The sequence below is a fragment of the Galeopterus variegatus genome, unplaced genomic scaffold, assembly GCF_000696425.1.
Source record: "Galeopterus variegatus unplaced genomic scaffold, G_variegatus-3.0.2 Scaffold13, whole genome shotgun sequence".
In the NCBI taxonomy this organism is placed as follows: domain Eukaryota; kingdom Metazoa; phylum Chordata; class Mammalia; order Dermoptera; family Cynocephalidae; genus Galeopterus; species Galeopterus variegatus.
This window is the reverse complement of record NW_007726124.1, coordinates 1,593,837-1,608,097: the sequence shown is the minus strand read 5'-3', so window position 1 is coordinate 1,608,097 and position 14,261 is coordinate 1,593,837. Positions and strand designations below refer to the sequence as shown.

Here is a 14,261-nt window from a genome sequence, read left to right as displayed (position 1 = left end):
GTGTGTGTGTGTGTGTGTGTGTGTGTGTGTGTGTGTGTGTGTGTGTGAGAGAGAGAGAGAGAGAGATGTTTATGTAGCGTTGGGCATAGAGTTGGGGTAAAATGAAAGACAAGTCACGCAAAAAAAAAAGACAAGTCATGCATGTCCAGCCCTTCTAAATGCTGCACAGGGGCCGGCCCTGTGGCGCACTCGGTAGAGGGCGGCGCGCCCGCCGAGGGTTCGGATCCTATATAGAGACCGGTCCACTCACTGGTTGAGCGCGGTGCGGGCGCAACAACAAGGGTTGCGATCCCATTACTGGTCACAAAAAAAGACAAAAAGGGAAAAAAAATAAAAAATAAAAAATAAAAATAAAATAAATGCTGCACAGTCTTTAAAATGCCAGACACACTCTTCCCCTTTCCCTCCCTGCTTTTTATCTCAATCTGTCTTTAATTGATAATCCACAGTTTTTGTAGTCCCCGGTCACTCTCCAAACTGTCTATTCAAACAATGGTAATAGCAAACAGTCATTAAGTGCTTACTATGTGCCAGGTGCTATTTTAAGTGCTGGTATATTAACTCATTTAATATTCACAACAACCTTATGAATTGGGAATAATTATTATTATCCTTGTTTATGTATAAGGAAGGTTTAGAAACTTCCAGAGTCACAGAGCTGTAAGTGATAGAATCAGGATTTGTACCTCCACAGTCTGGCTCCAGAGTCCATACTTTTTTTTTTTTTAATTTTACCTTTTTATTATGGAAAACCTCAAAGATATACAAAAGTAGACAGAATTGTATAATGAATTCCCATGTAATCATGTTAGCAATTATCAACTTGCAGGCAATCTAGTTTAATCTATATCCCTATCCCCTTGCTCCTTTCCATATTATTTTGAAATAAATCCGAGACATCATATAATTTTCTCCATAAAACAGGCTTGTTTATGTACCATTAAAAGATGAAGACTTTTAAAGCAAAACCACAAAACCTTCACCATGCCTAAAAAAAACCTGAAGAACAATTCCTTACCATCATCAAATATCCAGTGTTTAAATTCCAATGGTCTTATAAATGTCATAATTATTTTACGGTATATTTGAATCAGGGTCCCAATGGGGCCTGCACATTATAATTAGTTGACTTGTTACTTGAATCCTTTTTAATCTATAGGTTCCCCTTCTATCAGTTTTTTTTTTCCCCCTTTAACAATTCATTTGTTGGCAAAACAGAGTAATTTGTCCTGAGAGCTTCCTATAGTCCATACTCTTAAGCACTACATCTTTCTGCCTTTGGGATCTATATAAAGGACTTATTTTTCCGTAAATTTCAGAGAGAGGAGTGCTCAATAAAGTCATTCCTAGATGTACTGGAGCTCACTCATTAACTCCATGGAATTGTGAGAAAAATCTGTACGTATTTGTGTTTTGAGGAGCCAGAGTCCACAGCTTTTACAGGATTTTCAGATTGATCCCATGACCCAAAAGTGGTTAGTGATCATTAACTCTGGTCTAGGCTTCTCATTTTAGAGACGAAAAACAGGAGACTCATGTAGATAAGTTGTCCATGCTCACACAAATATTCATAACACAGTAAAGACAACAATATGTCTCTCAGGATCCTATCCTGTATTTCATTTTCTATTCCAGGCTGCATGAAAGGGAAAAAGGAAGAATAGTTTGAGATGTGCAATGGGAAAGGGGGTATCAAAGTTATTTCCCTCTTGTTTCAAAGTTGCCATTTACCTGAATTAATGGATTCACTCCCTATCCTGTACTGAGGTAGAGTGTAAGAAGTACTCAACTGGGAACAAGTCATTAAACAATGGTTCCTTAATCTTTTTTAGTCTTGGAATTTCTCATTAACAAAATGAACGGGATGGACTGTGTCAATCACTTTCCAAGCTTTTGCTTTTTGACTGTGACTGCGATAATTACTAACAACATGAATGTGTATGTATACTTCTATATCTTGAAAACATTTTCACTGAATTATTCTTACCCATACAACATGGGATGCATCCTGATAATATCTATTCTATTCCCCTTTTTAAAAATTTCTGGTTCTGGTCACAATCCATTAAGTTGATTTTAAGAACTACTAACAGGGATCCTTTGGCAGTTTAAAAAATACTTTACCAGGTGATCTCTGAGTTCCCATTCACTCATTTACTTGGTCAGTCATTTTACAGCTGTTTAATGAGTACCTGTGAGGTGCCAGGCACTGTGATGGGAACTAGGAAAATGACAATGAAAAAACACAAAATCTGTTCTTATGAAGCTTATATCCTGCGATAAGCTTTGATGAGGTAAGAGAATTACAACTGAATGGGTTTGACTTAAGGGACGGCAAAGCAGCAGAAATACAGGGTTTTCCAAACCCTAGGTAGGAGCCCACAGCAAGACTGAAACAGTCTCAACCCAAATTGCATAATTTTTGTGTCAAATAAAGATTCTAAATCTGCTCCAGAGTCTGCTTGAAAATCACTGGATATTTCTTTCTCCTTTTCCCATACTTTACAAAGATCAAAGTGGTTGATGGGGCCCTCTTTTTAGAAGAGATTCCAGAGACCACGGAGTAATGGAAATGAGTGCTAGACAGTACTGTGACTGAGGTACACTCCTTTGGCGGCCGTGTTATCTCCATATTTACACACTCACCACACCCCCAGTACTTGCACACCTGCGGATCTGTAATTGGGTGTTTTGGTTTTTGTTTTCCAGAAATCATGCAGTACCATTTTCGTCCAGCAGAGAGAGGGAGAACACCAAAATCACCGCAGAAATAATCCTGGACACAAGCTCACACAGCTTTTTGTTACCTGCCCTGTGAATTTAGCTACTGAAGAATAAAAATATTACAGTATTGAAAACAAATTCTGGGGAAAGCTAGCTCTGGGCAAAATGCTGAAAGAGGAGACATTTATTTTAGGCGACTGCCTGTGGCCTGTCCCATCAGGACATCTCCCATCAGGACCCCCTGCGAGATGTCAGCTAGCAGGGGGCTCTCTCTCAGGCTTGGCTGCTGGCAGCCTAACCTTTCCTTTTTTTCCATTCCTTAAGCTTTGAAACACCAGCTAAAATTATGCAACATCTATGTGGTGTTCTGAGTCTAGGCTTTATGCAAACAACCTTTCAATCATGGCACTTTTTACTTCAGCTGTCAGGGTTAGTCAGGTTCCTGCCCCCTCCTATGTATTCCACGAGGTGGGAAATGGTGGGTACAAACTGAAGTGCAATACGAGCTGAGTGGTCATGTTTTAGAGAAATGAGATATAAACTCTTAATCATACCAAACCTTCTCAGGGTCCAGGCAGTTTTCTGAAGCCCTGCCTTTTTTTTTTTTCCTTTTTTTCACTGACCTGTCCCTGTGCTTTTCAGCATTGATGCAACACTGTTTCCCCTCCTCAGAGGTGATGGCACTTTTACAAGGCCATAGACAACAGAAGTTTTCTTCACCATGTGTTTCCAGGTCTGAAAGTAGTAAAAACACACTCCATTAACCATGTAACTGGCATGCTCTTCTGGGAAAGAAAGACATCTGAGCAGAGGGCACTCCTCACACAGAAACAGATGCCGCAACGGACAATAGACTCAGGCATGACTCAACCTTTTCAGCCGCACAAGCTCCTTCCCTACCCAACCCAGGGATTATAGATCTAAGTGCAACCATGTAGTTGGTCAAGAAGGGCTCTTCGAAGTGTGTCTTAATGCCATGGGATTTACTTTTATTAAGCGAGTGGGGAGGGAGGGATCATATAACTTGTAGGAGTTTAAGGTTATCATGAAGACTCGCCAAGAATTATAGTTATCAGTGATTCTGAGAAATCATCTTCAGTGAGGTGTAGAGAAGTGGGAAAGGCACCTTCTCTTTGAAAGGTTGAAACTGCCAACTTGATATATTCGCCCAGTGGCTGGCTTCCATCCTAGTTTAGTGGCTAAAATATAATGCAATGGACAAGTACTTTTATGGTAACTTCAACGATGCTTACCAATTATTTGAAGGGTTTTTTTGTTTTTTTAATGTACCAGCAGAAAATGAAAAGAAAAAAAAAACTTTAAAAAAGGACAAAAACAGGAAACAGAAGTAGTAAGGGGAGAGGAAGAGTTGGTAGAAAAGAAACTCTTTGGTTAGGGTGTGGAAGACAGGCATCAATAACTGCTTCAGGTGCCACTTAGTTCATTCCTTTCCCGGGCCCCTGAATTTCACACCAATTAGTGAAACCCAACAGCAGGATTTGCTCTCTGACAAACAGCAATGAAATAAAGTTGCTGTCTGTGTTGGCAGGAAACTACGCACAACACAGAGATACGCCTACTATGTTCCTAAACTGGCTCATCAGAAATACTTGTTCTAAAAATCAGATTCCTGGGCCACGCTTCAGACCTAATGAATCCAAATCTCCGGGCAACTGGGGGTTGTTTACTTTTTTTATTTTTAAGCTTCTCAGCACTGATAGATAGCTTTCTTTCTTTCTTTTTTTCCTGAAAATGTTTCAGGAATAGGATTATATATCTTTTAAGGAAAATAATTTAAGCAAGTTATGTAAAAAGCACCTAGGATGCTGATAATATTTCATTTCACTTAGCTTATTCACTTCTTTCTCATGACTTAGCCTTTCTCTTTGAAGGAGCTGCGTTTCCCCTTGTGGTTCTAATCTTTTCATTGCAGCTGCAGCTATAAATCCGAGATTGAGATGAGCAACCTCCAGATCTTCAGTCAACAAATATTGAGCACCCTGTCCTGCAGCAAATACTTAAGGCCAGGCCTGCAAGAATGGGGAGGGTGCTGAGCTGCAGGGATTGACAGTAGACTAAAGAAAGTTGAAGGCGTGGGGGGAGAGATAATGTGCCAGTGGGTGGATTAGGGAAGAGATGGCTGCAATTGGTTCACTGACCATCCCCTAACAACAGAAATACAATCATGAATAATACCCAGCCCCTGCCCCCAAGAAGCATGGGTCTGGGGTAAATAACACTTTCATCCGGATCAACCATTTACACTTCTGTGTGAACTGGGACTGGAGCCCTTTTCCCAGAGCCGGAGTAAAAGAATGCCTGAACTGACAGCGCCGGCGGCGTGAGGTAAGACTGGAGAGGACTGGGGTGGAGGAGAGAAAAGAACGTCCCTGCCTCTGCAACCCATCTAAGGACCTGCTCTGAGCCCGGACCTCACGGCCACTGCGAAAGCTTCAGCATCCCAATACGTCCCCCGACCCCGCCCCACAGCTCTCAGGTCTCATCTTCTGGGGGTGGGGGGGACGGGGGCGAAGCAGGAGGGGCGGAGCCAGCTCCGGAACGCCCACTAGCCGCGCCCCGCAGCCGCAGGCACCTTACCGCGAGAACTCGGAGTCCCGCGGGCGGCGCAAGCGCAGACCTATGAAGCCTGCGCCTCAGGCCCCGCCCTCCACTAGCGGGCACTTGGGTTGTTTAGCGTTACCATGGAGCCTGGCTGGGCCAACAAATGCGACTCGTCTCCAGGGCAACCGGAGAGGACCAAGCCGGACCTGGGTGGCGGCGGCGATACCGACTGCTATGGTGTCCAACCCCGTGCACGGCCTGCCCTTTCTCCCGGGCACGTCCTTTAAGGACTCCACGGTGAGGACGTATGTGCCCAACCCCCATCTGTCCCCACCTCCCGGCCGCCCCTTAGGGCTCGCCGCTTCGTGCACCTCTATTCTCCTCCACCCAAGTCTGTTCCCCCTTCAAACCTGTCCTCTGCCCCGACCCAGTTTCTTCTCCGCCGAGGCTCTGTCGTCCTCTCCCACCCAGCCTCATCCTCTCTCCCCCATCCTTTGCCCTCCGCTCCAAATGTCTTTGGTTTTTCTACTCCATCTTAGCAGTCTGTTGGCTCCTTCTTTGTTCTCACCCCCAGCCGGATTCTTACTTGCTGGTCTGCTCCTCCAACCCCCTGCCCTCTCTCTAGCTCATTCTCTTATAACATAGCCTGTCCTGCCCAGATCCCTGCTCTACCCCCCATAGACTGTCTCCACTTCATCTTCGTTCCCATAGCCCCATCCTACCACTCTCCCCAGGCCCATCATTGTCGCCCCACCTCCTTCCTCTTCTGAATCCTCGATCCAGTGATTTCTCCTACTTCCAGCACTATTTCCTGTCTTGTATGTGTGCCGTTTCCACTTATTCTCTTCTTTCTGCCGGATCCTTTTCCGCAGTCTCCACCCTTCTTGTTTATGCTTCTATCTAACCCCAACCCTTTTCTCTCTAGCTTCTGTCTTTTGTACAATCTAGTCCCTCTCTCTCCCCATTCCTGTTTTCTTTCTCCATTGTGGTTTGTCTTCAAAACTTGCCCATCTTTCTCCCAAACCATCCTTCCCTGCTTTGTAGGAGATATCCCATTCCAGTTTCCTCAACCACAATTGATTAGTTGCTGTTTTCTCTTCCCCTACCCCATCTTTTTCACACTAACATTTTTGTAAAAGATTACTGTTTAGATTTTATTTTCTTCCTTGCCTCAACCTTAGGTGGTTTTAATCACGTTCTCTAGATAAAATTGCAGCAGCAGCAACTTGGGTTCTTTTTCTCCCTCCTGACATAGCTTAATTCTTACAATTATTTAGTATTTGTTTTAATTCTAACAGAGTTACTGAAATATATGTTCTGGAAAACAGATATTGCGATTCAGTAGAGTGATTATGTAGATGAGCCAACAATAATTTATATTTGTATAGCTTAGTAATTTAAACTCCAAGTTTCCATCCATGTTCACAAAGTTAAAATAAAATATTTAGTCAATTTATTTTTGGGGGGAGAATGAATTTAAGTTGAAATTGAGAGTTTGGTGAAAACAATATGAATTCTGAATCTCTTCCTAATTATTTCTGCATTAAGACATGGAATCAGATTTTTAGTTTCAGTGGACTTTTTAGTTTTATGATATTTAGAAAATGTTATAAGCACTTTCCAGACCTGTACAGGATTAGCTTATACTTTTGGTGTTGGTGAATGTGGGTTACTCACGAGGCAGGTGTGAGTTGATTTAGGGTATTACAGAGGTGTGGATGGAAGTGCCAAGCTCTAAAGACATATATTGCGATACTACAATTAAGAAGAACTGTGCATTGGACATGTTTCGTATTTTAAATTTACTGGCCAAATAAACTGGTCAACTAATTTGCCTTATTTGGAATTTGAAAAACATGGTCACTATGTCTTCAGCTGTGAAGGACTAGGTATGTGTAACTCTAAAGGCACTCCGAAGGTGAACCATGATGAATAAGAGGGGTGCAGAGGCTTGAGGTTGCCTTGCTTGGAGTGCCCATGAGTCAGAGCTGAGTGATGGTAGAGGCATCTGTCCAACACAGGGAAAGCAAACTGAAGTCGCTGATCTTGCTTCTTTCCTTAGAGGTGGAAGAAGAGGAGCTTGAAGTTACACAGGTTACCAGTGAGGAAGTCTACTCAGCTCATTTTGTTCTGTCATGTGTATTATACACCTGGAGCAGTTCTTGCCAACTGACTTGTGACCCTGGGCACATGATCCTTTAAAAAAAGTCCACAGTTTGTAACTCTTTTAGCAAAAGAAGTTTAATCTATCACACCTTTCATGTCAGTGCACAGATCTTGAAAGATGGTAGGCTGGGCTCCAAAAAAATTAGAATGTAGGCAAGTAGTCTTTTTAAAATAAAAATATATTTATGATTAATCCTAAATTATATATATAATTATATATGATTAAATATTATATATATAAAATTTTGCAAATAACCTCACATTACAAAGAACAGAAAAAGGAAAACTGTCAAATTAACATAACCTCTAATTTGTCTTTCTAATCTATTCTTTTTTTAATTTAACCTTTTATTTTTTTCAACTGCCAATATAAATGTGTTCATTGTAAAAGATCAGTGTAATTTAGGAACATATAATACAGACAGAGGATGTTGTTTGCCAAGAAAGTCTCTTTTTATGCACATGTTTGCATGCTTGTAATTATAGTATATGTATAATTTTTTGTTGCTTTTTTGGGTTTATTAAATCATAAACATTTTCCCCAGGTTACCACCTGGTCTTTAAAACCAATATTTTAATAGCTGCACAATAGTCTATTGAGTGAGTTTTCCATCATTAACTTACACGTTTGTCTTTTAGATTGTTTCCAACATTTAACGATTGTAATTAACATTGTAATGGACAGCTTCAGGCATATAGTTTTTTTCCTGTAATTTTGGATTATATCCTTAAAATAAATGATCAGGAGTGGAGTTATTATATTCAAAACTTTAAATATATACTATCCAGTTGCTTTCCAAAGAGTCGTATGAACATAGTAGTGTCCCTGTAACAAGAAGGGCTTTTCACTGCAGGTGAAAATGAAAAAACAGAACCAGATCTTCAGGGTTCCATGGTTCATGATCATCAGATAAGATGAAAAACATGGGAAGACTAGTGAAAAATTAAGGATATAGATGAAACATTATTTTAGTCTCTCATGTAAGGTGAACTGGTAGTTAAATTGGGTATTACAGAGCAGGGCTTTAAATTTTATTTTAAACTTATGTGGCTACTTCCCTCCTTGTCCCTGCCCAAGTGCTTTAGCTTAAAATAGAGAACCTTTTATTGTAAGTAAACTTTTTGAGGTAAGTTTCGTGATGTTTATTAGCAAAGGTTTGTTATGATTTTTTTTTAAGTTAGCTGCTTTATCTAACAAATATTTGTATAATGTTATTAATGATATATTTCTTTTCTTTTTCAGAAAACAGCCTTCCATAGAAGCCAGACGCTGGGCTACAGGAATGGCTATGCAATTGCTCGGCGTCCAACAGTCGGGATAGGTGGGGAACGGCTCCAGTTCAACCAGCTGTCCCAGGCTGAGCTGGATGAGTTGGCCAGTAAGGCACCAATTCTAACTTATGGCCAACCTAAGCAGGCCCCACCTGCAGATTTTATTCCTGCGCATGTAGCTTTTGACAAAAAGGTATCATCCGGCATTTTAAAGTACTCCTTGAATTAAAATGTTTTAGAGCCAACTGCTTGTAGAAAAGTTAACAGTAAACCACAGGATTCCCAGAGTGCTCTGAGGAGAAAATTGTTCAAATGCCTCAACCCTTAGTCATAGACAGCTGAACTCAGGCTTGAAAGAGGCTTTCTTTAGTCAGGAAGCCGATTACAGAAAGTAATTCCCTGTAGACTCATTGGAATATTTTCTAAATACAGTTAAAGAAAAATTGGATGAGTTCTGAATTCTTGAGCTTGTATTGCTCTGTTTACCTGCACTATGTTTTCTGCTGTTTTAAAGTACTGTATTTTGTAATTATCACAAATCCTTAACGTCTATTAAATGCAGAATATCATCATGGAAACAATGACTCCCTCTATTGTCAGTTTTCCCCTCTATTGTCAGTTTTCTCCAAGGTGTCTCCATAAGTTTTTGTTTTTCAGCGAACATTTAAGGTTTGATATTACATAACCAAAGGATGGTATAACATTTTTGTTTGTTTCTCATTTACCCATGTTTTTGCAATATATGTTGTCTTGTTTTCATCTGTTGACATTACCTTGCTTTTCCTCATCAAATGAGCCTCCTCTTTTTACTAAAACGAGATAATCCTAGTGCTAGCTATGCAGCAGAATCAGTGGTGAGACTTTTAAGAAACTCAGACTTCATTCCAACCCTCATCGATTCTAATTTCCAGATTACTTTTATCTATATCTGGGTCTGAGGACTACTGATGAGGTTTTATAAATTAGAATTCTTAATTTATTCCTAGCCTGTTTTCTTTCTCCTTTTTTGGATCTTAATTTTCATTTTATTATTTCTATTAAATGTCTATAATATTTTTTTTTTAAAAGATGTCCGGTAAGGGGATCTCAACCCTTGGCTTGGTGTTGTCAGCACCACGCTCAGCCAGTGAGCAAACCGGCCATCCTTATATAGGATCCAAACCCGTGGCCTTGGTGTTATCAGCACTGCACTCTACCGAGTGATCCACGGGCTGGCCCCAAATGTCTATAATATTTTTATCCATCCAGCCAACTTTTATTGAATATCTATTGTAAGCTAGAGGCTGAGGAGAAACTATGTCATTTATATTAATGCGCAGTTTTTAAAAATATTTAATATCAACCAGAATCCATATCATCTCCTCTTTCCCATCTCAGTTAATTTATTTATAGGAACACATTCACATATTCATTTATAGGCTGAACCTAAATATCCACTAAACAGTATAAATTGTATAGTGGGTGTATCTTTTCCTTTTGCTTGTTGTTTATTGTTGTTTATACATAGCTGTAACAGGCACTGCAAAATCAGTAGAGAAGTGAGGCGGTGAAAATATAAAAGAGAAGTGGGATAGACATTTAACAATTTATCAAGATATAAATCCAGCTATATTCAATTTTTACTTAAAAGATGAGCAAATAACTGTTATAAAGTAGAAAGTGATAAAGTGATATATGTCATAAGAAAGTATTAATAAAATTCAGAAAGGAAGAAATTGTGCCTGAGAGGAAATAGGCTATTTTTGTTTTTCTATGTTATTTTACCCTAATTGTCATTACATAATTTATACTTTTTAAATATTGTTCATAATTCATTTGTTTAAGGATAGTGTACATGAAAAATATTATTTAAATTTTTATTTTCCAATTTCTTTTACTTGGATTATCACAATTTCTAGATAAATGATCATTAGCATAGATAATGAGATAGAGAGTAGTCAAATGCATGGTTTTGAAACTAAGTTGTTTTGTTTGTTTGCAATAAGGAATTATGGTTTTTTAAAATTAAATCAGTTCAAAATTTTTTAGGAATACCTAGAGGTCCACTTAGTAGCCAACATATTCGTCTGTATTTTGGGCATTCCTGGGACTGTCTCCTAGTCAGAATATAACGTCATTTCTTACTTGGGTGATAGAGACCAGGACATCTACTATGAGTGCCCTCATCTTTTCTCCTTGCTCGTATATAATTCTCTCTACCATCACCCGCTGTTTTCTCTTTCCCAGGCTAACTTCCCACTCTGTGTTCCTGATGTTTTTCTTCTTTCATCTTTTTCATCTTCCATATTTGTACTATTTCTATTTCAAACACTCTAGTGACTGCTTCTCTAGCTAGGGTTCTATTATCCTGTTCTAAAAAACCCTCTTTCTATCTTGTGACTCCTTCAAGCGAGAGAACTTTATTCCTCACTTGACTGTCAGATCACTTGCAATATGACTTCTCCACACCCTCAAGCCCCAAACTCCTTTTTCCTAGGTAGCCAAGTGTTGTCCTTTTTGCCACATCTAGAGAGGTTTACTTTGCCAGCATTCTCTTTGACCTGTTCGCAACATCTAACACTGTCAACCTCCTTCTCGAAACTCTGTTCTTTGCTCTCATGACCCTTCACTCTCCTGGTTTTCCTCCTCCTCTCTATCTGGTTGCTCTTTCTCTGGCCTCCCTTCCTCTTTTTTACTTCTTCTTTTTTTTTTTTTTAAAGATGACTGGTAAGGGGATCTTACCCCCGACTTGGTGTTGTCAGCACCACGTTCTCCCAAGTGAGCCAACCGGCCATCCCTGTATAGGAATCCGAACCCGTGGCCTTGGTGTTGTCAGCACCACACTCTCCCAAGTGAGCCACGGGCCGGCCCCCTCCTTTTACTTCTTAACTGTAAGCGTTTTCTAGGTACTGTTCTCATTCTTTATACCGTCTTCTTCAGAAATCTTACCCACTTTTATGGTTTCATCTATCACCTCAGTGTAGACAACTGTCAACTCCAGACCTATGTCCCCCTGCCCATGGGATGTCTTCATCTGGATGAGCTGTTGACACCTCAAGTTCTATATGTCTCTAACTCAACTCATCACTTTTCTCCATAGCTATGCTGTTCCTGTTTGGTTCTACCCGGTTATTCAAGCTTGAAACATGAGCCATCTTTGGCTTTTTTCCTGTTACTTCCCACATTCAATGAGTTGCCAAGTCAAGCATTTTTCACTTTCATTTCCTCTACCACTATTATATTTCAAACAAGCAATATGACCATTTAACTGTTGTATTAGGCTCATACTTAGTACTTATGCTCATAACAGGTCTACCTACTGCCTGGTTTATTCCCCAGAGCATAGCTCTGATTGTGTCATTTCTCTGGGAAAATGCCTTCAGGCTTTCTTAACCAATATAGAAAATGTTACCACTATGCATCTAGCTGTACTAGCCCCCAACTTAAAGTCATCTTTGATTCTTCTTTTCCTTTGCAACCCACATCTAATAACAAGCTCTGTCATTTCTACCTATAAAATATATAAGTAATCCATCCACTTATTTCCATCTCTACTATTATTATAAATTCATTTTCTGTAGAGTAGCCAGGCTTATTCTTTAAAAATCAGATTATGTCACATACAGATATAAATCACTTCCACGGCTTCCCCATTGTATATAGAATAAGGTCCAACTCTATAGGTTTCTTATAGCTCTACTGGAGTTGGCCCCCCCTACTGTTTCCCCATCCTCGTCTTAAGCCCCTCTTTTCCTCACTTACTGTGATTCAACCACATTGGATTTATTTTTCTTTATATTCTTGAAATTGCAGCACTTTTCCACTTCAGGGCCTTTGCACATGCTGTTCCCTCTATCTGGAATAGCTTTCCCTCCGTCCTTAAGTGGCTGACTTCCTCTCATCTTTCAATGTGGCTTTTCCTGTCCTCTCTACTAAGGCAGTCCCTTTCTGTTTTTCTCTGTCACTTCCCTTTCTTTGTTTTCTTCACAGTACTATATTACACTTTGTATTGCTGATTTGTTTCATGTTCATCTGCCCCACCTGAGTGTACACTTCACGAGGGCAAGGACTTCTTTGGTTTATTCTATAATTGGTGCTCAATATATATTAGTTTAAAAATAAGATGAATAATTATTTAACAAAATTAATTTCTTGTCTGTGTCACTGTTGAAAACTGAACATGCAACACACATGCATATACTGAAATAAAAAATGTGACTAGGCTTTTTATAATTGTGTATGATATGGAAATATTTATTTGGCATCTCTCCTCCCCCATCTTGAAGTAAATACAAATATTTACATGTTTATTGTGCCATTTTAAGCACTTCCTGGGAGTTAGGAGACCTGGGTTCTAATTCTGAGTCTTCTACCAACAAGCGTTGTAACCTTGGAAAGTCATAATCTCTAATTTCCTCAACTGTAAACTCAGAAGGTTAGAATATATGATAACTAGGAGGCCAGCCAGTTTTAAAACTCCCTGAAAAATACATTTTTAAACACAGTACAAAAATGCTATTTTTTCTTCCTTTCTATATAATATATCAAATTCTTATTCTACCTGGGAAAGTTTATGTTATCCCAACTACTTGCTAAAGAGGTTTTCTGTATTAAATTCTTTCCCAGTCATTTCTTTATGGGAGGAGCACAGAACTCTTAATTCATTTTTAATAAGTAAATAAGTGCTTTTTTGATTAACAATCAAATAAGTACTATCTTATTCCTTACCTGATACCTCACATATTAGCTTGGCTCTCTGTAAACATGGATTACATGTTGAAAATATGTTGTTTTAGCCATATATATAGATCATGTGCCAGAGGAAACCCAAGTACTTTACTGGACAAACTGATACATATTGGATGATCAGAAATAAATGTACAGACAGAAGAACTTCTAAGGGGTGTTTTAATAGGTAATCTTTTTATCACTTACAGTTTATGTCAGACAGTGAACTCCCAAATAACCAGAGAACCTGAGGATTTGGTTCCCTAGTTAATTGAATAATCAGTTTCTTAGATGAGTACCAAATACTGTATATACATAATCAGTTACTTCTTTTCCCTACAGAATCTGAACGTATTAAAATGAATATAAAGCAAAACCGAAATGCATGTTATTTGGTCTTTCTTTGCTTCAAAGGAATTTTTTAATTTTACAAAATGACATGTCACCGTTCAGCTCTATAGATGCACAAGGAAAGATGAGGATTAATCCATACTGATCATATGGCGTAGTTTAGAAGGTTTGCTTTTAAATAACTCATTATCATTTGGATTTTAAAATGTTTTTATTTTTATTTTTTACTGAAATGTGTTAATTATACATATTTGTGGGGTACAGAATTATATTTCAGTACATGTATACAATGTGTGATGATCAAATCAGGGTAATTAGAATATGTATCATTATAAAACTTAATCATTTCTTTGTGATGAGGACATTCGATCTCCTCTTTTCTAGCCATTTGATAACATGCAGTAAATTATTGTTAATTATAGATGCCTAGCTGAACTGTATTCCAATAGTATGTATTTTTTCCTATCTAGCTATTTTGT

The 14,261-nt window shown here is 39.0% G+C and overlaps 2 protein-coding genes across 2 annotated transcripts in view; both read left to right on the top strand.

Annotated features, from left to right (window-relative positions):
* The window catches only part of PAQR8 (progestin and adipoQ receptor family member VIII), a 62,843-nt gene extending 60,037 nt beyond the window's left edge, over positions 1–2,806 (top strand). The window contains exon 2 of the mRNA XM_008594296.1: positions 2,710–2,806. The gene's annotated coding sequence lies outside the window, so the exon portion shown is untranslated. The remainder of the gene's footprint in view (positions 1–2,709) is intronic.
* A 2,605-nt stretch (positions 2,807–5,411) lies between these two features.
* EFHC1 (EF-hand domain (C-terminal) containing 1) overlaps positions 5,412–14,261 on the top strand; it is a 62,617-nt gene continuing 53,767 nt past the window's right edge. Inside the window, exons 1-2 of the mRNA XM_008594149.1 lie at positions 5,412–5,583; positions 8,696–8,917. Coding sequence (XP_008592371.1) covers positions 5,521–5,583; positions 8,696–8,917 — 285 coding nt within the window. The 5' untranslated portion in view covers positions 5,412–5,520. The remainder of the gene's footprint in view (positions 5,584–8,695; positions 8,918–14,261) is intronic.